Source organism: Alternaria metachromatica (genome assembly GCF_023757995.1).
Source record: "Alternaria metachromatica strain BMP 0045 chromosome Unknown scaffold_4, whole genome shotgun sequence".
Classification (NCBI taxonomy): Eukaryota; Fungi; Ascomycota; class Dothideomycetes; order Pleosporales; family Pleosporaceae; genus Alternaria; species Alternaria metachromatica.
In genome coordinates this window covers 1,260,900-1,283,890 of record NW_026055495.1, presented here as the reverse complement: position 1 = coordinate 1,283,890, position 22,991 = coordinate 1,260,900, and the positions used below count along the sequence as shown (strand labels likewise).

The 22,991-nt window shown below is 53.1% G+C and overlaps 10 protein-coding genes across 10 annotated transcripts; 4 read left to right on the top strand and 6 right to left on the bottom strand.

Annotated features, from left to right (window-relative positions):
• Positions 1–446: 446 nt before the first annotated feature.
• J4E83_002775 (uncharacterized protein) lies at positions 447–1,932 on the bottom strand (the record flags this gene model as incomplete). Its single annotated transcript, XM_049329716.1, has 2 exons — positions 447–1,335; positions 1,421–1,932. The coding sequence occupies 2 exons, from the start codon at positions 1,930–1,932 to the stop codon at positions 447–449; spliced, it is 1,401 nt and encodes a 466-aa protein (XP_049191395.1).
• A 613-nt stretch (positions 1,933–2,545) lies between these two features.
• Positions 2,546–4,436, top strand: ADE17 (bifunctional phosphoribosylaminoimidazolecarboxamide formyltransferase/IMP cyclohydrolase; the record flags this gene model as incomplete). The annotated part of the gene is made up of 3 exons (XM_049329715.1): positions 2,546–2,564; positions 2,616–3,953; positions 4,003–4,436. 3 exons carry the CDS (start codon positions 2,546–2,548, stop codon positions 4,434–4,436), a joined length of 1,791 nt encoding a protein of 596 aa, XP_049191394.1.
• Positions 4,437–4,930: 494 nt separating this feature from the next.
• Positions 4,931–5,458, bottom strand: J4E83_002773 (uncharacterized protein; the record flags this gene model as incomplete). The annotated part of the gene is made up of 2 exons (XM_049329714.1): positions 4,931–5,365; positions 5,417–5,458. The coding sequence occupies 2 exons, from the start codon at positions 5,456–5,458 to the stop codon at positions 4,931–4,933; spliced, it is 477 nt and encodes a 158-aa protein (XP_049191393.1).
• A 561-nt stretch (positions 5,459–6,019) lies between these two features.
• On the top strand, positions 6,020–7,029 carry J4E83_002772 (uncharacterized protein; the record flags this gene model as incomplete). The annotated part of the gene is made up of 2 exons (XM_049329713.1): positions 6,020–6,023; positions 6,077–7,029. 2 exons carry the CDS (start codon positions 6,020–6,022, stop codon positions 7,027–7,029), a joined length of 957 nt encoding a protein of 318 aa, XP_049191392.1.
• Positions 7,030–7,607: 578 nt separating this feature from the next.
• J4E83_002771 (uncharacterized protein) lies at positions 7,608–9,177 on the bottom strand (the record flags this gene model as incomplete). The annotated part of the gene is made up of 4 exons (XM_049329712.1): positions 7,608–8,351; positions 8,398–8,986; positions 9,039–9,121; positions 9,169–9,177. 4 exons carry the CDS (start codon positions 9,175–9,177, stop codon positions 7,608–7,610), a joined length of 1,425 nt encoding a protein of 474 aa, XP_049191391.1.
• Positions 9,178–9,634: 457 nt separating this feature from the next.
• J4E83_002770 (uncharacterized protein) lies at positions 9,635–11,498 on the top strand (the record flags this gene model as incomplete). The annotated part of the gene is made up of 7 exons (XM_049329711.1): positions 9,635–9,727; positions 9,774–9,845; positions 9,897–10,029; positions 10,079–10,183; positions 10,230–10,553; positions 10,613–10,829; positions 10,877–11,498. The coding sequence occupies 7 exons, from the start codon at positions 9,635–9,637 to the stop codon at positions 11,496–11,498; spliced, it is 1,566 nt and encodes a 521-aa protein (XP_049191390.1).
• Positions 11,499–12,329: 831 nt separating this feature from the next.
• J4E83_002769 (uncharacterized protein) lies at positions 12,330–13,538 on the bottom strand (the record flags this gene model as incomplete). Its single annotated transcript, XM_049329710.1, has 1 exon — positions 12,330–13,538. The coding sequence occupies one exon, from the start codon at positions 13,536–13,538 to the stop codon at positions 12,330–12,332; it is 1,209 nt and encodes a 402-aa protein (XP_049191389.1).
• A 1,395-nt stretch (positions 13,539–14,933) lies between these two features.
• J4E83_002768 (uncharacterized protein) lies at positions 14,934–15,797 on the top strand (the record flags this gene model as incomplete). Its single annotated transcript, XM_049329709.1, has 1 exon — positions 14,934–15,797. One exon carries the CDS (start codon positions 14,934–14,936, stop codon positions 15,795–15,797), a length of 864 nt encoding a protein of 287 aa, XP_049191388.1.
• Positions 15,798–16,791: 994 nt separating this feature from the next.
• Positions 16,792–17,559, bottom strand: J4E83_002767 (uncharacterized protein; the record flags this gene model as incomplete). Its single annotated transcript, XM_049329708.1, has 1 exon — positions 16,792–17,559. One exon carries the CDS (start codon positions 17,557–17,559, stop codon positions 16,792–16,794), a length of 768 nt encoding a protein of 255 aa, XP_049191387.1.
• Positions 17,560–17,845: 286 nt separating this feature from the next.
• On the bottom strand, positions 17,846–19,529 carry J4E83_002766 (uncharacterized protein; the record flags this gene model as incomplete). The annotated part of the gene is made up of 2 exons (XM_049329707.1): positions 17,846–19,424; positions 19,525–19,529. The coding sequence occupies 2 exons, from the start codon at positions 19,527–19,529 to the stop codon at positions 17,846–17,848; spliced, it is 1,584 nt and encodes a 527-aa protein (XP_049191386.1).
• Positions 19,530–22,991: the final 3,462 nt, after the last annotated feature.

Below are 22,991 nucleotides of genomic sequence, written 5' to 3'. Positions count from 1 at the left end.
ACTTTCCAATCTTCGGCCCGACCAGGCCCTTCATGAAGTCTTCATTGTATTGATGAGGTCACTACTGAACCGGAAAATAGCAATACTGGAGCAGACCAGCTCGTCCGCTAGTGGCTATCACATACAGCATAGATGAACGAGGAGGATACGTCAATGTTAGGAGTGTTTGTTTCGTTGCGCATATACAGATGTGGTATTCAAAGCCTGACATGTATTCAACAAATAACACTTCCAATGGCATCGTCGTCAGCATGCTCTTACCTGTAACCAGACTCAAGCATGAAGCCCGAATGCTATCTAGTCAGCTATCAGCGAAACCAGGCCACCATACCAAGAAACGAGGTCGACTACCCTAGTCTGGCATTGCGCATGATGGCCAAACAGACAGGGAATTGGGAAACGAAAATCGAAACGTTTGCGCGTCAAAACGATGTATCGTTCTACCGCTACAATCGTGCTCTTAGCGATCTAACATCCAACTTCTTCCAAGCCAAAAACGCAACCAAAGCCACAACACTGATGCGCCCAACAAGTGCCGTGGCAACCGCCCTCCTGACAAGCGGATAGTAGCCCTCTAACATGGAATTGACTGCAGCGCCTCTCGCCATCATCTTCGCTCTCCCGCCCTGACCCCACCCTCTTCCTACACCCAAGCCAGCTATGCCGACCTCACCCGGCTTCTCTTCCTCCAAAGACCCAAGCGCTTCACTGCCAATACCTGGGAAGTCCTGAGTGGGCAGCCCTGTCGCACCCTGACTGGTTGTCGTTGTCACGCTCGACGCAGCTGTGCTCATTTCTAAAGACTTCTGCTTCCGGAAGCGGTACGACATGGCCCACATGACGAACCGTACGTCCCAGTTGGTAAACGTAGGATATGTCCAGAGCTCCAGCGCGTTGTGTGGTGGCATGTGTTCAAGGAAGTCGCTCACGACGCCCAATGTCAAACCCCATAGCAATAATGGAGGCCTACGGTCCTTAGATCTTCCTTCGGGGCCTGCCAATGCTTCTCTAATTGTATTTGTGACACTCTGTGGCGCTGCTTCGACGGGTATGAAGTCGGGTATGGTTGCGCAATGCGTCGAGTTGGCTGGTACGAGTTGTATGGCAGCGAACATCATTTTGCTCAGCATGGCTTGTAGGAACCAGCGCTTGATGCCTAGCTCGGACTTTGCCAGTCGCGCTGAGACATCGGCGTATTCGTGTGTGCGGAGAGCTGGGGAGAGAAGGGCGCGAATGGGGACCCAGTGTGAGGAGGCTACTTCGGTGGGCTGCAGGCGTTGCTGTGGGTAGGCGGGAGAGGTAAGGAGGTAGATGTACGGGCACAGTACCATGAGTCTGCTTGTGGTCAGCCTAGGTTTGAGAGATCATAGTATCCATGGTCCAGATCTAAGTTGAAATGCTGTGTAGTATGGCGACGTACGGTACTTTGCCCCAGCTCGTCGTGACAATGCGCTGCGGTAGATTGCCGACCGCGATCGCATTGGCAGGGCTCAGATCAATGCCGACCTCTTCGAGCGCTTCTCTAGCAGCAGCTGCCTGGTCATCTTCGTCTTCTGGATCCCTCTTCCCACCTGGCAACGCAACATGTCCGTTCCACTTATCACCAATTCGCGCAGCTCGCTTTATGAAGAGTAGCTCGGGGTCGCCGTGCTTGACCCATTCTTGTGAGAAGAAGGCGCTTAGTGACGACTCAAAGTCGAATTCGGAATGGGGCTGTGCGACAGAGGAGCGTCTGCGTCGAGGCGGTAAAGGGCTATCGGAGCTGTCAGGCCAATGCGAGTAGTTTGGTTGTATGCGAAGAATGAGGGCTACAGAAGCGCGTTTAGGCAGGTTTGGCGGACACGCGACATCAGGATAGGGGTTCGCGTTGAGCTCCAGCAGGATAGACTGGAGATGGCTGACGAGATCTTCGGTACTACTATGCGTTGTCATGATGCCTAAGGGATCTCAATGCGTTGGGGAATGGAAGTACGCGTTCGAAGATGGATGGGTCGGGAGGCCCACGGCAACTTGGATAGGGTGGTGACTTGTCGCGAGTACTGATGTGCATGCAAGTGACACAAAAAAGAAACGCGCGCCGCGATGAGGTCTATATGGCGGCGGATGTGATTCTTGAGAGATTCAGAGGCTGATATATGCGTATCGCAACGGAGAACCGAGGCGCGATAATTGACATGGCCATGGCGATTGGCTGCATCGCTCAACTCTGCGTAGAGGAGCTGACGAGCGGTGAGTGGACGCCATGATCGGTACGACACATGGATACGGGAAGACAAGCGATGTACAGCGGGAGCTACGTGTATATCCCAAAGGATACGAGCCGTAGTGATCTGGAGTTTGCGTCTCGCAGTCGCGTAGCGGAGACGAGCTCTGGCCAATCGGGCTAAAGCCATGGAGGGGCAGGCAAATGAGGTCACTTGTGAGCCCCGCGACGCCAAAAAAACTCCACAGTGTGTCGTGCGCCATTGTTTTGTACCCCAGATCTCTCTGCTTTACTTGACTGCCTCTCTTCAATTGACAACTGAACATTCAAATCATAGTCAACATGGGAGGCCAAAAGACAGGTAAAAACACGCTTCCAGTACCCATGGACTACTCCTAACTTTTTGCGACAGCGATTCTGTCAGTTTATGACAAGACCGGTCTTCTTGACCTGGCCAAGGGACTGCACGAATGCGGTGTCCGCCTGCTGGCTTCGGGCGGCACGGCCAAGATGATCCGCCAGGCCAACTTCCCCGTAGAAGATGTCTCTGCTATCACCAAGGCGCCTGAGATGCTCGGTGGACGCGTCAAGACGCTCCACCCCGCCGTACACGGAGGCATTCTCGCGCGCAACCTCGACTCGGACGACTCAGACCTCTCCGCCAACAGCATCGACAAGATCGACTTCGTCGTATGCAACCTGTACCCCTTCTCCGAGACCGTCGCGCGCATCAACGTTACCATCCCAGAGGCCGTCGAGGAGATCGATATCGGAGGTGTCACCCTTCTTAGGGCCGCCGCGAAGAACCACGCACGCGTCACCATCATCAGCGACCCCAACGATTACCATGACCTCCTTACCGAACTCAAGAAAGACGGCGAGGTCTCAGAGAACAGCAGACAGCGCTACGCGTTGAAGGCTTTCGAGCAGACCTCATCATACGACACCGCCATCTCCGAGTTCTTCAGGAAGAAGTACGCCGGCGACGGCGACCAGTTCCTTACCCTCCGATACGGCGCAAACCCCCACCAGAAGCCCGCGACGGTCTCGATGCCGGAAAAGTCTCTGCCCTTCAAGGTACTCTGCGGCTCTCCCGGATACATCAACCTGCTCGATGCGCTAAACGCATGGCCTCTGGTGCAGGAGCTGACCAAGGCGCTCAACTACCCAGCGGCAGCCAGCTTCAAGCACGTTTCGCCTGCGGGTGCGGCTATCGGAGTCCCCCTCAGTGAGGTGGAGCGCAAGGTATACATGGTTGACGACATTGAGGGCATCGAGAAGTCGGGTTTGGCACAGGCCTACGCTAGGGCGCGTGGTGCTGACAGGATGTCAAGTTTTGGCGACATGATTGCCCTGTCCGCTGAGGTCGACGTCCAGACTGCGAAGATCATCAGCCGCGAGGTCTCCGACGGTGTCATTGCACCCGGCTACACCGCCGAAGCTCTGGAGATCCTCAAGAAGAAGAAGGGTGGAAAGTACCTGGTCCTTCAGATGGACCCTGACTACGTCCCAGGCCCCGAGGAGACCAGGACCGTATTCGGCATCACCCTCAAGCAGCACCGCAACGACGCCAAGATCGTTCCTGCCGACACTTTCAACACCGTGATTGTGCCCAAGAACTCTGGAGCTCTTCCAGAGCCTGCCCAGCGCGACTTGACTGTCGCCACCATTGCGCTCAAGTACACCCAGTCCAACAGTGTTTGCTACGCGCTCAATGGCCAGATCGTCGGTCTCGGAGCTGGTCAGCAATGTAAGTTCGACAAATCCTATATGGTGAGCAACCACTAATCCCTGTACAGCACGCATTCACTGCACTCGCCTGGCTGGTGACAAAGCCGACAACTGGTGGATGCGTTTCCACTCGAAGACGCTAAACCTCAAGTTCAAGAAGGGCACCAAGCGCCCCTCAAAATCCAACGCCATCGACCTCCTGTGTTCTGGTCTCGTCCCCGAGTCAGGCATCGAGCGCGACGATTTCGAGGCCAACTTCGAAGAGGTACCCCAGCCATTCACCGCCGATGAGCGCAAGGAGTGGCTCTCCAAGATGGAGAGCGTCGCTGTCAGCTCTGATGCCTTCTTCCCCTTCATCGACAATGTCTTCAGGGCGCACCGAAGTGGTGTCAAGTACATTGCTGCGCCTACGGGAAGCCAGAACGATGGCGCCGTGTTCGAGACGGCTGAGAAGCTGGGTATGACCTTTGTTGAGCAGCACATCCGGTTGTTCCACCACTAAGAACGTGGTGTAAGAGATGAAGACGATACTTGCTGATGACTTTAACGTGCATTGACCAGTCTAAATGAGATGAGATTACGATACCTTCAAAATGTGGATACTTAAACCTCCAACTCGACCATCAGTAAATTGTGATCTATTAAGTGGCACGGCCTACCCCTTGCCTTGAAAGGCCCTTCAGAGTGCTGCTATTCTGCTGCGCGGTGATCAGTCTCTCCGCGAGAGGAAAATGAGATAGCAAAGTGCTGAGCTCGACACAGCTGAAAGTATCACCATAGTGGTGCAGAACCGCGTGCTTGAATATTCAACGTAATCCGTGTTGCCCCAACGGCGGACAGGCTGGCGGCACTGCAGCAGCTAGAAAGCGGTCGGACGGCCTTCGTGATGATATATCCTTGAGAAACCGGACGATGTATGCGACGTAGCGTGAGGTACCGATGTGACACGTACACGATCGCAGTCCTAAAAGCGCCTGCTTCAGCCGCATTATAGCCTCATCTGACCCTCCCTACGCCCGTTATCTTATCTTCAACCATCTTCATCAAAACATCTTTATCCTTGACCGCCTTTACCCTCTCACCCTCCAGATCCTCCAACTGCCTCTCTAACTCCTTCATCCTCTCCACTTGCTCTCTCTCGCTCCAATTCAAGCCCGGTAGATGCGCAACCAACCTCTCAATCTGCTGTTCCTTCAACGTAATATCCTGTGCCATCTCTTTCAGATCGGCTTGAAACTGCTCTGGGGAGGGTTTGGGCGGGGCCGCGATTGCTTGTTGTGAAGGGTCTTGGGAAATGCCTTGTTGTGTGTTCTCGGCGGCGTTGCGTGCTTCTAGTTGCGCAAAGGTTTCGAGGGGTTGCTGGCCTTCGGGGACGCTTGGTGGGGCGTTTTCGCGGATTTGACGGAGGGCGGCGGACATTTGGTTTAGGAGCTGGGTTTGTTAGGAAGAGGGATCGTGTGTTGGTTGGAGGGTGGTAGGTACCATGTCCAGTTCATCTTGGATTTGGGTGAGGATGTCGCCCATGGTGGCAGATGGATATATTGAATGCGTGGAAGCTTCTAGCTGTTAAGAAGTCTCTGGGGATTTGTGTTTCGAAGCTGCGAGTTTGGCGTGCTTGATCTGAGTGTGTATGCTACAGACAAGTATCGCGTTCGAGTTGTAGAATGCGCCGGCTGGGCTAGCCTAGCGCGTCACCGCCAAATCCAGGGCCCAAATTATACGCGAATGCTCTTTCCTCCAATTCACCCCACTCGACGCCCGGCACCCACTTTCATTCTTCGTCGCGTCAATTCTCGTGTAAATATGTCACATTCCAAGCGCTATCTCAGGATACCGTGATGCGACCTTCCCTCCGCCCACCATGGCTCCCACACACCTCATTTCTCGCACGGCTCCCCCGAACTACTCCGCACCGCGTCCCACGCCGAATCGCGACCACTTCAGCGCGCAATGCTGCGCCAATTGATCTACCCAAACTGAGACTTTCGCCCGGCTCTCTGTATCACGATTCGCTTACTACGTTCCTTGAATATGCGAAGGAAACCAATCTGAATTTGACCTCAACTCTCGCTATTGGTACTATCTATGAGTACATGTCGGCGCAGGCGCTCATGCGCCTAGGCTTCTCTCTCCTACGTATAGGTCGTATGGGGGATGCGGGTATAGACTTGATTGGACACTGGGTGCTGGGACCTCTCAGAGAACCCATGCCCGTCATCGTACAATGCAAGGCAAGGAGTAATAGTGTCAACCCGAAACATATCCGCGAACTCGAGGGATCCTTTCAGGGTGTACCACCACATTGGCGCAACAAGGATGTCCTCGGGCTATTGGTAACAACAAAAAAGGCTACGACGGGGGTGATGAAAGCGATAGCGAACAGTTCGTGCCCTATGGGCTTCATACTCATATCGCGGGAGGGATTAGTGGAGCAATTTGTTTGGAACCGGGCGGCAACTGAGAGAGGGCTGCAAGGAGTAAGTGTCACGGTGAGGCATACCCCGCGGGCCTTACTGGAAGATCCTGAGGAGGGATTAGAAGAGGACACGAAGGTATCAAAGAAGAGTCAGGACAAGTTCAAAACTTCGGGAACGATGAAAGACATACAATTAACCTGGATGGGATCGCCCATCTTCCCAGACAGGGACAACCTCGACCAGGAAACCCTCAAGCTCATGCGCCAGATCCCAGCCAACATTGTTCATGTACCCGCCCCTGTCGTTGAAGCGGAAGAGCCACCCGAAGGGCGTTCCAAGGATTCTGCAAAGGACAAGAAGAAGGTCACTCCAGTCGTTGCGCCCAAACTCGGTCGGCCCATTAAATTGTGGTCCGAGAAAGCGCCCCGTCCACGCGGAGGCCAAATCTCAGGCACCATAAAGAAGTCTACCGAAGGCCATACCATGGGAAGACCTCCAGGATCGAAGACCAAGCGTAGAGCGGGCGATGAGCCTGTGGTGATAGAGAAACCACCGAAGCCACCGAAGGACCCTCACCGTCATAAAAAGCTGAGGCAGCAGATACCTACCTGCCGTCCACGGTTGGGAAGACCCCCTGGGTCGAAGAACAAACCCAAGGTACCTGTTGATACTGGCTGAGGTGGGAAGACTCGCATTCTTTTCGGAGAATGTGGTCTATCGAATTCGCATTCGTCCTACCAGGGACACCCACACAAGCGCCGATTATGAGCGTCTTATCCAGTGCACATACGATTTCAGTCACAGCTACGGGCTGTGCATCCAGCCACGCGGAGCTGAGCAAGACAATCGACAATAGCGCATGAACGAGGTGGGCGAGTCAGAACACACAGTCCGGCCAAACATGAGCATGATATGCCGGATATGAGAATCACTCACACCTGCACTTCGTAAACGATCATTGAGTAAAGATGCCCACACCCCAGTCATGTGGATCATGGGTAGACATGGATTTCCGGCTACGCTCCCAAAATTCCCATACATCACCACATGGCCATTTCAGGAGCAAACCATGGATCGAGGAAACAAACAAAATACTTCATTAAGGTCAAAACGTAGGATGCTGTTCGTACTCAACTCGCGACACGTGGGCGGACGCGAAACCATACACAGTACTAGATAATAATACAATCCTAACACATGTTGTACAAACACAAACTGAAACATGCCTGGATCTAACTCTACTGCGCGCCTAATGATCAGTAATCAAATCGATCTGGCAGCACAAGAGGAGCAACCAATGTCCATGTGTAAATGCCGTAGCACACCCATGCGCTGATGATCTTTGCCCAACTAGCCCAGTACGTCCGGCCGACAGGAACGAAGCTACCGGATACATCCTTCTCGTCAAAGTTTGTAGTGAGGAGAGTGGCAACCCATGTTGTGCTGAGGAAGAAGATGATGTGGAAGAGGGTGTAGTTGTACTGCGTCGCGTTGCGCTCGTCATCGCGCGGGTTCTTCTTGCTAGAGGGCTCATCGTCTTCGTCCTCGCTGTCAGAGTCGTCAAGTGCAGAGGCGGGGAGAGAGCCAGACTCTACGGCGGCGCGTAGGGCAGCTTGGCGCATGTCACGACGGGACTCGGGCTGCTGTGTGACCAGGCCATGTTCGTAGTCCTCGGTGCCAACCTGGGCGTAGCCGTTTCCGTGAGGGTTGCCTTGGGCGCCCAGAGCGAGGCCGTATGTTGCTGCGCGGGTGGTGGTGTAGGCAACTGTGACGAATGTGACAATCGCGCCGATGATGATGGTCGCCTTACGAGTTCCACGGGCGCGAATGAGGGGGTTGCATTGATGGTCGTCGGGTTCCATGCCTACGGCAGACAAGGTGAGGTAGGTGCAGTAGACGGCTACGATGGCGGATTGGGCGAGACCAGCTCGGGGGTTTACGTCCTGCACTGCGGGGTGGATCGAGGCAACGGATGAAATGAGGAGCAGGATCAAGTTGATCTGATTGAGTTAGCTAGTTTCGGCATCCGCCCAGAAGTCAACTTACTGTAATGGCTGCCTGGTTCATGCCGCATCCACTCTTTGCAAAGAAGATGTACATGACAATGGTCATAGCGATTGACGCTAGGTACATGGACATGGCACTACCCACGAGCATGCCTGTCCAGACGCGCGACTCGGTGGTTTCGATCTTCTCCTGGCAGTACTCGGCCCAGTTGTGCGCCAGATCCACGAGCAGAATGAGACCGATGAGAAGGAACAGACACGCGCCAACCATGGCGAAGTAGTTGCCCCAGACGATGAAGAACGAGTTCGGGATGAAGAAAGTCAGGACGATCATGCCGATCCAGCCCATGATCTTGGGCGCCCAGAAACCGTTTTGTATAGTCGCGCGACCGTCCTTGGAAGACCGTACTCCGATGAGCATGAGCGCCATGAGGACGTGGAAGAAACCGAGCGCGAAGTTGATGCGCTGCACTGCAACGTATCCGTAGCATTGTTCGCCGTGGCACTTGATGTCGACGTAATCCAGCGTAAGGTGGGCAAGCTTCTTCATGGCCCAGTCGGTGAGCATGATCCATGAGACAATCGAGTTGATGAGGAGGATGAGCGCGTATGCGATACGAGTGGCGATGCTGCGCGCAGTCAATATACTGTCAACATGTCTCTCCGCACTCATATTCCTACCTGTTACCGCATTTCCCTCCGCAAGAGCCCATGACGGCGCTGCATGTCGCGGCGCCACAGCAGGAGGCGGCAACGCTCCAAACCTGGCCATGTTAGCGGCGCGCAGTCGCGAGGGAGCGTGTCAACGTACGGTGCCCATGGCGGGCATAGCCAGGAAGGGGACAGATAGTAATGCGCCCATGGTTGAGATGCCGTGAGTCGCCGGGGTGGTGTTGTGGAGAAGCTGGAGGCACGAGGATGAGGCCGGTGACGTTCCTGCGCATGCGCTTGTGTCGCGGCTCCTGCCGCCAAGTCACGCCTTGGCCATCTTATCTCCGATCAGCTGCAACGGCCATGCTTCACTTCGACTCCCCGTTCACTCGACAAACATCGGTGTGGTGTCTTGGGGTTCGCCTGACTTCTTGTTTGCTTCGCGCTATACACTTCCTTCGTGTCCTTCATTCTTTGCTTGCTTCTTTTGCGTATCTTTACCTGCGGTATTAGTTCCTCGGCTTAGCAAGTGCCGATATCAGTTCCAGTCCGCGATTGCGCAACTCGATATCTCCCGCACTCGATGATCAGCGCACTGCAATAACACCTCATTCACACTGACCAACATGGTCGCCGAAGAGCAGCCTCCCACCCACAAGAAGACGCGCATTATATCCGTCGTTGCTGCCACCGCAATCGCGCTTGCTTGTGGTACAAATGTACGTCTCCGTCATACATCTGGAGTGGGATGCTAACAGATCCCAGTATGCCTACTCAGCATGGGCACCGCAGTTCGCCGATAAGCTCCAACTCTCTGCGACCCAGAGCAATGTCGTCGTATGCAATCCTACGTACTTCCTGAACACAAACGTCGTCTTACAATCATAGGGAACGGCCGCCAACCTGGGCATGTATGCTTCTGGCATACCCATGGGCATCATAACGGATAGGAAAAGCCCGCGACTCGCTGCGATTATCGGCATGTTCGCGCTTTTCGTTGGCTACTATCCCATCAAGCTCGGTAGGATACCTCGTACCTGCTCGCCGGATTGTTGGCTGACTGTCGCCAGCGTATGATGGAGGTCCAGGCTACATGAGCGTTGGCCTGATATCCTTGTGTTCCTTTTTCAGCGGTGTGGGCAGCTGTGCTGCATTCCAGGCTGCTTTGAAGACGGGTAATACCCCCATCAACCTTCGGGAGACTTGTGCTAACACTAATAGCGACACTTAACTGGCCTACTCATCGTGGATCGGCCACCGCTTGCCCATTGGCTGCTTTCGGATTGAGCGCCTTCTTCTACACACTCATCGCCGGCATAGCATTCCCAGGCAATACCTCCGGGCTGCTCATGATGCTTTCTCTTGCGACCTCCCTACTCGTTCTGGTATCGATACCCTTCCTCATCGTCGTCGATCACAAAGCTGGCACCGGCTATGCTGTGCTACCCACCAGCGAACGTACGCGACGCAACTCCAACGTCCTCCATAAGACGAGGTCCAACGGCTCCAAGTACAAATCATCTGCTCTTCCACAGCAAGAAATCAGTAAGCGATGCTTTCATTCCACCTCTATCTTCCCCTTGTCACCTGCCAACCACTTCTAGCAGCCGAAGAAGAACAGGACCGTCCCTCAACCGAGACCTCGTCACTTCTCTCGTCTGGCCCTGGCGACATCATCGACAATGACGACGACGCAGCAAGCAAAAAGTCGGCTCACTCATGTGTAGATATCACTGGTTTGGCACTTCTGAACAAACCGGAATTCTGGCAACTATGGGTACTCATGGGTCTCCTATCTGGAGTTGGTTTGATGACAATCAAGTATGTATACTCCAGATATTCATCGTGGCCATCACTGACTAGTGCAGCAACATCGGTCACGACGTTCAGGCCCTCTGGAAACATTGGGACGACTCCGTCAAGAACGCCTTTGTCGCTGACCGTCAGCTATGGCATGTATCCATAATTTCGCTCTGTTCCTTCTTAGGACGCCTGTCTTCAGGCATTGGCTCTGATCTTATTGTCAAGCGACTGCATCACTCACGCTTTTGGTGTGCTGCCATCTCTGCCACCATCTTTGCTTTGGCTCAAGTTGCTGCCATTCGCGTTGAGGATCCCCACTTCCTGTGGGCAGTATCCGGACTCTCCGGACTCGCATATGGCGTTCTATTTGGCGTCTTCCCAGCGCTCGTGGTTGATGCATTCGGTCCTGATGGCTTCGCCGTCAACTGGGGCTTCATGACTCTGGCACCTGTCGTCAGCGGAAACGTCTTCAATCTCTTCTACGGTGCAGTGTACGACTCCAACTCGGTAGTTGAACCGGATGGTCAACGTGGATGTGAGCTGGGTCTCTCGTGTTACCGGACGGCGTACTATGTCACTCTCACATCAAGTATATTGGGTATCTTCGCTTGTTTCTGGGGTATCTACGGCGAGCATATACGCAAGAGGCGAGAGTTGGAGGAACACGATGGTCATAGAGATGCTTGATTGTATTTCGCGGTGTCGGCACAGATAGTATGGAGGCGAAGCTGCATAGTTCCTCGTGCCCCTCCGTCTGTTAGTAAACCATGGCATCTAAGACTATCTACGCCCCCCTCCCCCCCCCCGTTGCATCTAGTTTGATCCGACAAATCCAGTTTAAGATGAGGTTGAAATGGCTCGTTGATGTACGTAACGTCGTTCCAAACATTGGCCTTCACAGCAATGACGTGCTCTTCGAAGTACGCGTCGTCATATCTTATCTAGAAGAAAACTGATCAGTCTCCAAGTGGACGTGCTTGAGAGCACAGGTCAGATGCTTGAACTTCCAGGCCTTATCTCTGCTGATGCTAAGTCAAATGCTTTGCGCCATGATCTCCAACCAGTGTGCCATGTTACGAAGACACGAGGTGCACACGTTGACTGGTCGAAGGGAAAGTCAAGTACATGATGGAGCGTGATAGCCAGAAACAGACCCCCTTCCTTTCTCTCAGGCGCGGATGAAACCTCCGAGCCGTCGTACCGGGTTGTCGTTGTGTTGGTGGAGATTAATCGATGTCCTGCACACGGCCCCTAGGATGTATTCCTGGTTTTTGCGGTGATAGTGATCGCTTATCGTTGGTATTGCATAGAGCTTCTGGATATATGAGAGCACTTTCGAATGCTAGCCAACTTCAAGCAGCAGTCCAGCGCATGGATGGTAATAGGCGCTCAGCATGACGTTCGATCCGATCCAACAAGCGGACGCACCCACGATACTGCATGGTGATATGTTGTAGTTGAGGAGGGCGACACTGCATGGCGCGCTCATATTCCTCTCCAAAGCAAAAAGGATGGATGTTACCCTTCGAACTGGGAGGGGCGGGAGGGGAGCTTGTCGACCCATTCCTCCATCGTGGTGCCCCTCATCAGATCCCGGAACTTGTAGAATGTGAACGGTCTACCCCCGAGCATCCTTCTCTGCTTATCAAATTCGATCTTGTCGTGCTCAAACAGCTCAATCCTCGTCGGTTCTTGGAAATCAGGCAAATGATCACCCCAATCACAGCCAGTCTGATTTGGCCCATTGTTTGCTTTGATAACGCGATAGCTGGGAACTTCCCTGATGCCAAAAGCTCGGCTTGCTCTCCTCAGCGCTGAGCATAGTTCCTCGTCATCTAGGTCGTTTCCAGCATCACTCGCCCACTCGCGTATGGCCGCATATGTGGTGTAGGAGCCCTGGGGAATGAATGTCGCCAAGGTCAGTATGAACTTGTCCATTGGCCAAAGCTTGCTTGAGTTTGAGATCCGGGCCCGGACTTCTTGCTTCTCGGTAGACTGTACATCTTTCATTTCGGCTTCGCATTGCTTTTTGTAGGCCTCGATAGCTGAGATAGCATCTTTTCGGAAGCTCTGCAAGCGATCGTGGTTGCTGTCGAGTGGTGGTTCCTCTAGATAAGCCTTTGTGTATGGGTAGGCGTCTATTAGTTGAGGCGTAGTCCTAAGTCGCCCTAACAGGACAAGCTGGTGTGGCAGAGTAGCGAATGCTTTATCGCTAATAAATTCGATCGGCGCAAACGGATCATGAGGCGGTTGGCCGGCTGTCAAACGAGCTCTCTCCTCGTCTTCTTGATGCGAAATCAACTCCACTACCCTGGAAGTTTGCGACCAATCGAATTGGACGTTGGCGACATTGTTCGTGGGTTGATCGATGGCCATTTGGTCTTGATCTCCAAGATTGGGTGGATCGCGGTTTGGGGCATCATCCGAAGTAAGCAGATCATCAAAGCCATGTCCTTGCATCATGGTCCAACAATGCTGTTCTATCTCTAGCAACATTGCATTGCGGACGCGTTTCCTCTCTTCGATAAATCCTTTTTGAATCTTGTGTAGGCGCGTGATCTGATCTCGATGATAGGCAAGCGCCTTATGAACGATGTCGGTCCTCGGGAGCTGGACGAGCCTCTGAACTCGTTTGAGATTGAATTCGATCTTTATCTTGACGCGCTCTTCGCGATCGATCGTGGTCTCTCGCCTAATATCCTTTCTGATCCTCTTGTTGTTTGGCATGGTTGGATGATGTGTTGATGTTGTTGAACGCGACGGCTGGGAGGTGTCTAGAGCGTCCGAACGCGTGAACGCGTCGACGCGTCAGGGATGATCGACAGGGCTGTTAGCGTCAGCAAGGTATCTGACTCCGCGACCCCGCGTCGTAGCCTCTTCCTTCAACCTTTCCATGTTTGCCGTCTCTTCTTTAGGATGTTTTGGATAAACTTGCAAAGCGCCGAGCGTTTCCCCGGTTGCTGGAAAGCCAGAAGTCATTCAACTCCGTCCTAAGCCATGATCCCTCGTAAGCCCTGCGCCGTCACCAACCACCCTCTATCCGATCACGCCTCTTTGCACACCAGTGTTGTGTCGCAAAGAAAGAAAAGAGACAGTTAGCTCTACTGGAACCTACTATCGCGAAAGCAGCTGACAGCGTGGGTGCTTACTGGGCATGGAATCGACTAGTACGACCCAGCTGCCAGCCTCCGTCCAGATTTCCAATTCCCATGAGCTGTGATAGATGAGCAATGGTGAAGTTTGTCGTCCCCTTAAGCCCATGTATGTACCTAAAACATTGTCGAATTTGGAGTCCGTTGATATTGGCCAAGCCGGCTTGATTATAGCCACGTAACCGCTCGGCGCTCGGGTATATAGCAGAGAATTTCATCCCAAGTTTCCTTTAGTAGTCATCCAGTTGATACACTCAATTTTATCCGATCCGGTCTCTCCAGTTCCAACAGATATTCAATACACTTCTTCTTCTTCCAGTACCTAGCCATCTCCTACAATGCTGGATCACATCGGCCTCACCGTCCCAGCGTCGCGATTCGAGGAAGTCACGGCCTGGTACCTGGCGGCGCTTGCACCGCTCGGCTACAGCAAACAGATGGATTTTGGTGGGCAGGGTGTTGGCCTAGGCCCAGACAGGTTGAACACCATTTTCTGGATTTTCGGCAAGGGCGACGCTGAAGCAGCTGCGACACACTTCGCATTTCGATGCGCGGATCGAGATGGAGTTGAGAAGTTCCATCAAGAGGGGGTGAAAGCCGGTGGGAAAGACAATGGGAAGCCGGGCTTGAGACCGTATCATCCAAACTACTACGCTGCCTTTGTAGTGGATCCTGTTGGGTAAGTGTCGTCGCCAGTTGGTGGTAACTGCATTCGGCTGACAGGTTTAGAAACAATGTCGAAGTCGTGAATCACGATGTGCCGCAATAAGTTCAAGCAACAGGAGCATGTATGCCTCAACAGTATCTAGAGACGTCAATGAGATTGAGCATCTGATAGGTGACCGATGTGAGGTGTAGCCGTCTCTATACCGCCTGCCCGTTTGACTACTGCCAAGACCCGCGTTTGTTCACAGCTCCTTCCACCCAAATCACACTCTTGCCTTCTCAACATCATCTTCGACCTCGCGCCATGCCAGTGATGTCCAAAACAGACCGCCTGCAAGGTCTGCTCGACTTTGCTCGCCAGGCCAATGAGGTCGAGCAACATCGCGTCTCGCTCGAGACTTTCCTCGCTGGCATTCAGCAAGAGGATGAAGACCTCGATGAGGCACAGCTGAAGCAGATTCAGGCAAGCCAACGTATGCCAAGCCACCTACCTTTGCTAACAGGTCAGCTCACCATCTACCAAACGCTCCTGGGTCTTTTCAATACCAGTATGTATGACCACGCCATCTACGAGAACCTTCCTAAACGTAAACCAGATGATTCGGTCTCAAAGTCCACTCAAACCTCCGCAACGACAGCCTCACGCGCGACGCAGACCGACGCGGCGACAGACTCCCTTTGGGATCTATTGCCTAAAGCTCGCGAAGAAGCCTTCCAGCGCGGCCTCGATGCTGGAAAAGACGACGGACACATCCAAGGAATCAAGGAAGGCCACAGCGCTGGTATGACGGAAGGCCTGGCTATCGGGCTCAAGCAGGGGCAAACGGAGGGCTTGAAGACAGGGTTAGATCAGGGCAAGGAGGTCGACATGCAACGCGGCATCGAGATAGGAAGAAAACTCGGCTATGCTGATGGTCTCGCTGAGCGCCTGAGACAAACAAAGGAGAAGATGAAGAAGCTGGACGAAGAAGACACCAGCAGGCACATACCACAGGTAGAGGCGACTCGCGAGAAGATCATCGTGAAGCTACCTTCAAGGTTACCCGCAATGGTCATCAAGGAGGAGAAGGAGGAAGAGGCTAAGCCCAAGCCCAAGCCTAAGCCCATACCGATGATCAATGGTATCGACCCATTTGCGTCACTTTTGGGTCTGGCACGCAGGAAGTAAATGTGCGTTTGGAGGAGATAGGAAGGAATGTATACAAAAGGAAGATACCCAATGGAGCCAGGCGAAGCACAGTAAGTATATCTTTGATTAGGCTTAAGTTAATCTACTGCGGCTTAACATGAAACTTTGCAGACCACAACTACTTAGCAGCCAATACTATGACCCCACGAATACCTGAGATTCAAAAGCCGATGTTTGAAGCGTTAATCCAGCGGCGCATATGCGCACGTAAAGCGCATCGCAGCGGAAACTTCAATACACACGTGTCGCATGAACTGCCAGCAAATTTGCGACATTCAGTAGCTATGTCAGCCTGTGGCTAGATCTAATAGGTGACAGCAACATATGATATCAGCGCTTCGCTTTCGCGAACACTTAGTCACATGCTCTGGGTAGTCTATAGATCACTTCATTCCACGACTGTTGAGCGTTCTAGTTTCCAGAACGTATAAGAGTTATCTCACACTCGCGCTACCACATAGCCCACTCACTGATCTATACTAACACAACAAAAGCTCGATCAAACTCTTGCCGCAAGATGTCTAACCTCATGTGGCCTGTACACGACCAGGTCCTCGAAGGAAGCTGGGAAATAGCGCGCGAAATACTATCGCGAGTCGACTCCATCCACCAGCGCCTTAATCGAAGCCTCCAGTACAGTAACGATCGCGAAGAGCGAGCCAGTATCAGAGAGAAACGGAGGACTCTTCGCACGTACGCTATCCTCTGTGAGCGGACATGGGAGCTCTACGAGTGGGCCCGCAATGACGAAGGAAAAGCTGCGCGACCAGAACATCCTTGGGACACTGAACCAGCAGCGCAGTCGAAATACGCAGTGGCTTTGGGACTAACGATGGATGAACAGCCAATATCCCCGATGAGGGGCGTGATAGAGCTACATCAGAAGTTGCAGGAAGCTTTTGAGACCGGTGCGGAATTATTCTATTAGAACATGCGCCCGAATGAATTAAATATTAGACAGTAATAAACACCGTCATATCTCCTTAACCCTTTCCATTAACCCCTCAACCATTGCATCCAGCTTCTGAACCACATCCCACGGCGCCTCTCCCTCCCCTGTACTAACGCCCATAGCCTCGCCATACACATTCCCCCAAGCGGGATACCTTAGCATCGGACTCCTCGGATGCCAGTCTTTTCTCCATCGTCGCTCTTCACTCTTCAGTGTATTGATCCGCGCTAATAACTGATGTACTTCTACTAGTGTAGGAATGTGTGCTGCGCGACCGATGGTGTATTGTTTCGAGGGGGGTGTTGCGGCTTCGGCGGCTCGCCATCGGGCTTCTATATCAAGTGTCATGCGGTGAAGGTTCAAGGCGCGGGCTGAGACGGAGTAAAGGAGGTAGTCGTGTTTGGCCCATGCGGCTTCGTCATAGGGGATGTTCGGTGGAGGTGGACTGAGGTAGTGCTTTATGGTGGGACGAGGTGCTGAGGCTGAGGAGCGTGGTGTCTCGGTGAGAGATCTGGGAGGTTGCGAGGAGGAGTGTGATGTATGTGTTGCGGAGTAAGGTGCGCCATCGGATGCGCGTGGCGTACCGGTGGTAGAGTATGGTGCTCTGTCTGAAGAGCGTGGCGTTTGAACGGAGCCCGACGGTGGCAGTTCCGAGTAGCGAGAGCCGTGGAACGATGGTTTTCGCGCTGGGGTCGAGAAGTGAGAGGGTTGGTATGAGGACTGCGGACTGTTCTTCGGCGACTCAGCTGAGCGATGAGCGGCGATCTTGGATGAGAACTTGCGCAACATGCTCTTGAGGTTGATGTCAGTGATTGGTTGACGATGGAAGGCCTACCTTGTCGAGGGGATTGTGGATATACTGACAATGATGAGCCTGGCAGGAAGGCGCCATTCACCATATCCGCCATTGACTGTGTGGGGTCATCATGCTATTCCAGATTTTTGCATGTCTGCAGTGAATTAAGTGACTTGAAGATGGGAATGTGAAGCAAAGCCTCAACGTGTGCGCGGCCAAGTAAAACATTACATGTATTCTCACCACCAAACCTGGCAACATGCCAAAAGCCATTTCACTTCAACTAGGAACACCCTCGTACTCCCAACCGTCGACTAATCTTCTCTTTCTTCCTCTCTTGTTCTCTCTCCGGTTCGCTGCACATTTGATGAAAAAGGTAAGCACAGCCAGCAAGAAGATAATTACAGCCGCAACTGTCGGCACAACGACAATACGCGTACGGTTGGTGTCAGTAGTAGGAAGATATGGACACGTCGCATTGAGTCCAATGACCCAGCAATCCGGCACACTCAGACTGTTCATGTTGATGTACAGCGCATCTTCATCAGGAGCGGCAGCTTGCCAGGCAGAATAAAGATGTGAGTTTTCCAGCGCGGTGTGAGGTACGCTGAACTGATATGGGTCCCGGCAATAGCCCTCAGCGTTCGCATAGTAGGTTGAGTCGTCCGATACACGCCAATTATAGGGTTGTCGTGGATCGTGGCAGGCCACGCGATGGCGTTGGTTGCAGTCTTCTATGCGCCAGCGCTGTGGATATGGCGACTTCATCATGACGACGCAACGGTTGTCGTTTGTGTCATCGCCTTCTCCAGAGGAATTGAGAGGCTGGCCAGGTGCGAAGGTCCATAGTGTTGAGTGTACATATGCGGCGTAGGGTAAAGGATTCTTGTCTGCAGTTGTGTTTGCGAGGGTTTGATTGAGGAAGGGTGTGATGCCGCAGGCGGTCAGATTGGTAATGGAAGGTATAGTTGACTGAAAGTCCGGCGTCGCGCTAATATCAAGTGATGGTGCATCAGCGAGAGCCCAAGACGAGTTTCTTGTTGAAGTCAAGGTGTTGTCGGAAGACGCAAACAAGCATCCAGAAGTTACACGCCCATCGGAGCCTATCGATACCGACTGCTCGTCGATGATGGTTCCGGGAGGGAAAACGTATTCGAGATCTGGTCCGAAGTTGTACTTGTCCATTTGCGGATCGATTGTGCCGTAACTAACGACGACCCGACGTAGCTGCTTGAACTCCATGAAAGCTTCTGTAGGCCATCCACTTTGTGTGAACAGCTGTCCATCGGCATTTTTGGAGTCATCGTAGTAACCAATCAATGGGCGGTTAGACCAATCAACGTCGTACCACGAGCTATTTAAGTTTGCACGTTGGTCACCCAAGGCGTTTGGCGTAAGGGTGTTATCAGAAAGATTACCCTGCAACACATCACTAAGGAGTTGCCCGTCTTCAGGAAGCTGGTCTTGCGCAAGGTTCGGTGCTGGGGCGTCCGGATCGGTGATGGACGAGGCAGCATGCACGTTGAACGTGAACATGGTTATCTCAGCATCAGTCGTAGTAGCTGTAATCTCGAGAAAGTCCTCTACGATACCCGTGAGCAAATCCAGCGTCATCAGAGATGTACAATTGTAGCTCCCGATTTGCAGGAGCGGTGGTCCATTAGGGGTGGGGAAGTCGATTATGGTCGGCGTTGCTACACTCGTCGACGATGTAGAAGACGAAGATGGGGTAGATGATACCGTGTTTGTTGAGCCCGATGATGACTCTGCAGACGCAAGAGCCGATGTCAACGTCTCCTGGCGTTTTCCAAGCTGTGGAGGAATTTCCAGTGTAGATAGAGGAGTATCCGCACTCAATCTGTTAGTTGTAGGCACCACTGTTGGTCCCGTCGCCACTGGTAAAGCACCCTCATCTGAGCTGTCTTCATTCGACTGGGGTAACTCCACTGGACATAGACTCCATACTGAACGTAGCGGATCCCAGTAAGTATCGACTGTGAATTGTCGAAAGCCGACAGCTAACAAGTTTGAGAAGCACTTTTGGAAAGCATTATGTTCGTACTGGTTATTCGTGAAGCAGGCTTGAGCTAACGATACAGCTGGCGTAGTATGGAAGTTGATGGGAAGTTGAAGCCCTACATCTCGTTGTGCCTACCATCAGTCAGCGATTCTGTTCGCTGATACTGCGTACGTCGAGCATGAGCCGACGGATCTGGAATGGTGCCACGAAGACCGCGCATGGACGTGTGATGGAACACAACCCCAACACCGTGCGACTACTTCACTGATGAATGCACGGAGTGCAGACAGCTGACACTTACTCTGAATGCCTCAGTCCAGGGCTCTATCCAACGCGTGTTCACAGCGCTCTGATCCGGGTTATACAACTTGTTAGCCGACATTCCCGCTGGCGAACCCGGGGACCAGCACCGTAAACACGTGGCTCAGGCCTCGCGTGCAACGGAAGGGATGAACGACACCCGTAAGCAGGGAACGCGATAAGATATGTTTAGAAACAGGATACAACGTGGAGTGTTCGTATATGCAGATGCAGGTGTTGATGGGTAGGATGTCGTTGGGATCTGCAGGGCTGGATGCGCGACCGCGACGGACCAACGGCATCACGTGGCAGGCCGCTAGTTTTCCCACCAATCCCCTTCCGGCTAAAACTCGGCTGGCCAATGATGACGATTCGCATCGTCAAACTCACCGTTCAAAACACCAAGACTGCAATTTGCCAGCGACGATTCCAGCAAAACGTCCGGTGGCTTGCATCACGATTAAGCACCGGGTCGTCTGCAGAACGAGTGGGGGATATGGGGTATCACTGTTTACCCTTGATATAGTCCAGGTGTTCCGCATATTGTTCCCGAAGATTAGAGAAGGATGAGTACAAGCCTCGCACATACGCTTAATACGGGCGTTATAGCTAGGCTTACACAATACCGAACCCGCGTTGCTGGCAACTCGCTACCTACCGCCTGTAAGCGAGAGCTCGTGTCTCACTGTTCTGCACGACCTTGATCGACGTCCGAAAAAATGTTGAAAGAGCTTGCCGGCTGGATGCTATGCAGGTCTGCGGCGCGAGGGAAAGCGGATAATGCGTTGGGAGCGCATGGAAGGTTGCGAAAAGCTTGCCCCAGGTCACTGGGAGTAATGCAGGTATGCGGCGCACGCTGACGCTTACAGCACGGATTGCCACGAGTACATTAAACGGGAGAAAAAGGGCCGCTGCAGGAGATGATGAGGTACTGCTATTACGACCCAGTTTTACACGGGATGTCTCCTGGCTGCGGATGCAACGTTGCTGTTGTGGTAAAAGGTCCGCTAGCTGTAGGCGATCGAAGCAGCGTTGCCCACGGTAAAGCCGAGAGAGTCGGAGCGGTGACTCCGGAAAATTTCTGCACGTTTGCAAATGAGGTGAACGAATAAACGAATAGAAGGCTCCAGGCATGGGGGTCTTGGAAGGATGCAACGCAAGCCGCTGATGCGGCAGGTGCACTTCTGCCTCCTGACAGGATGGAGAAGCAAGTTGCAAGCAAGTCTGACATAGCGAACCTGCGAACTCTGTGTTTGGTATAGCAAGATGGTATCGTTGCATCGAGAGGTCTCCATTTGGAAAGTGCGTACACTGCCACAGGAGGCGGCGATCATTCCGCAGTGTCAACACATTCGTTCGCAGTCGCCGAAGCCGAAACCGACGCGAGCCCCAGTATCGGCAAAAGCAGAAACCACGGCTCCAGCTGTTGCAACAGTTCCGCACGTCCGCGGGGATATCCACAGTTGTTTGACGTCTAACGTCTTCACTGCGTATGCACACAAACAAACGAGGTTTCGCCTGGACCCAGTGACTCCACAAGACTGTTGACGCAACCGCTTCCCGTGCGCGTTTCACCGAGGCCATTAGAAGGTAACCGAGCGTGCCGAGCAGCTCGAAGTCTGGTTACGAGGGTCTTGGTCTGACACCCGTCTGATTGACTCTGACAGTCCTGCATACCCCTACATATGTAGTGCGGTTGTGAAAGCGACGCGTTTCGTGCATAACTACTACCTCAAAGCTAGACATGCGATCCTGGACATAGGAAAAAGGTTTCACCATCTGAGCTGCATGCACATGTCATAAGTTCGACCGGTTGGTAGCCCCGCCACGAGCCACAGACTTGAGGCGGAGGAGGTCCGGCACGATCTACGCTAGAGGACGACGTTGTGATGCTTGTGCAGATCGAAGGGATCACGACATTCACACGCAGGAACCCACCGTCAGAAGGGCCTCATCGAGTCCCCTGATGATGTTGTTCGTAAAAAGAAACATGCTCAAGACCGAGTTACGCCGGACTATCGTAACCGTACCGTTCAACGTTCAACGGTAAATGGGGATGTGCATGCGTCTACTCGCCCCCGAACAGAAGCGAATCCGATGTCCCACAATACCGCCGTCCCTGGTACCGATGAAGTCGCATTGTGACATGTATGGGCCTGAACCAAAGCCGATGGATCGCGGACCCGAGGGACTGGAAACTGAAATACTCCCTCTCGAGGACGGCGACCTTCCACCAACGGCTCAGCGACGGCGTTATCCTTAGCATCACAGGGAAGGGCGGTAGACTATGGGATTGAACGGCGACATCCTCTCGACGGCGCCCACCCAGTACCAGAGTTCGAAAGACGCTATCGATTAGACCTTCTGTGTCCGCATTAGGGTACCAGAGTCTGAGCTATGCCATATGCACAAAATGCCCGTGTCTTTCCAACGCTCCTTGCACCATTGCGGACATGGAGATATGCGCTAGTCGCGAATCTCGCGAGCCGTCGCGCACTAGAGCGTAGATCAAAGTCTAATAGCCGTAAGCGGTAAGGCCACCAGTAGCCGCATGATCGAAGTCCCAGTGTCTTGTTTTCAGTGTTTTTCTAGTCGCCGACCCTGGGTGTAGTGCGTTGGCCGATTGGAACGTTGACATGGACGGCTCAACGATCATACCGAGGACGTTGAATCGTGAAATGCAAAAGATGCGATTCGCTCGGATGTGCGGTGGTAGAGGGCCAGAGCGACCGTACCGCACCGGGCGGGATTGAGTGTATGATTCGTGAACACAGCTAGAGCGAGGAGATCACGGTGGGCGTATCTGTGCGTACAAACTGGAGGTGCGTGGACAGTTCGTAATTTCCACAGCTGCAAAGTAAGTGTGGCATGGGGAAGTCTTCCGAAACTATTGCCTCCGTCACGGATTGCTATCGTGGTATACGTCCATCCCAGGGAATCCCTGGGGACATGTTTCCAGAAGTGCCGAAGCACATCTTCATGTCGCAGGTATCACGGGTGACAGATTCTTGCTCAGCGGTCCAGAGCCCCACCTCGGCCACTATTGGTGGCAGTGTTAGGAAAAGGAGCGACCAATCAGTCATTTTAGAAGAAGTTATTGTTCGT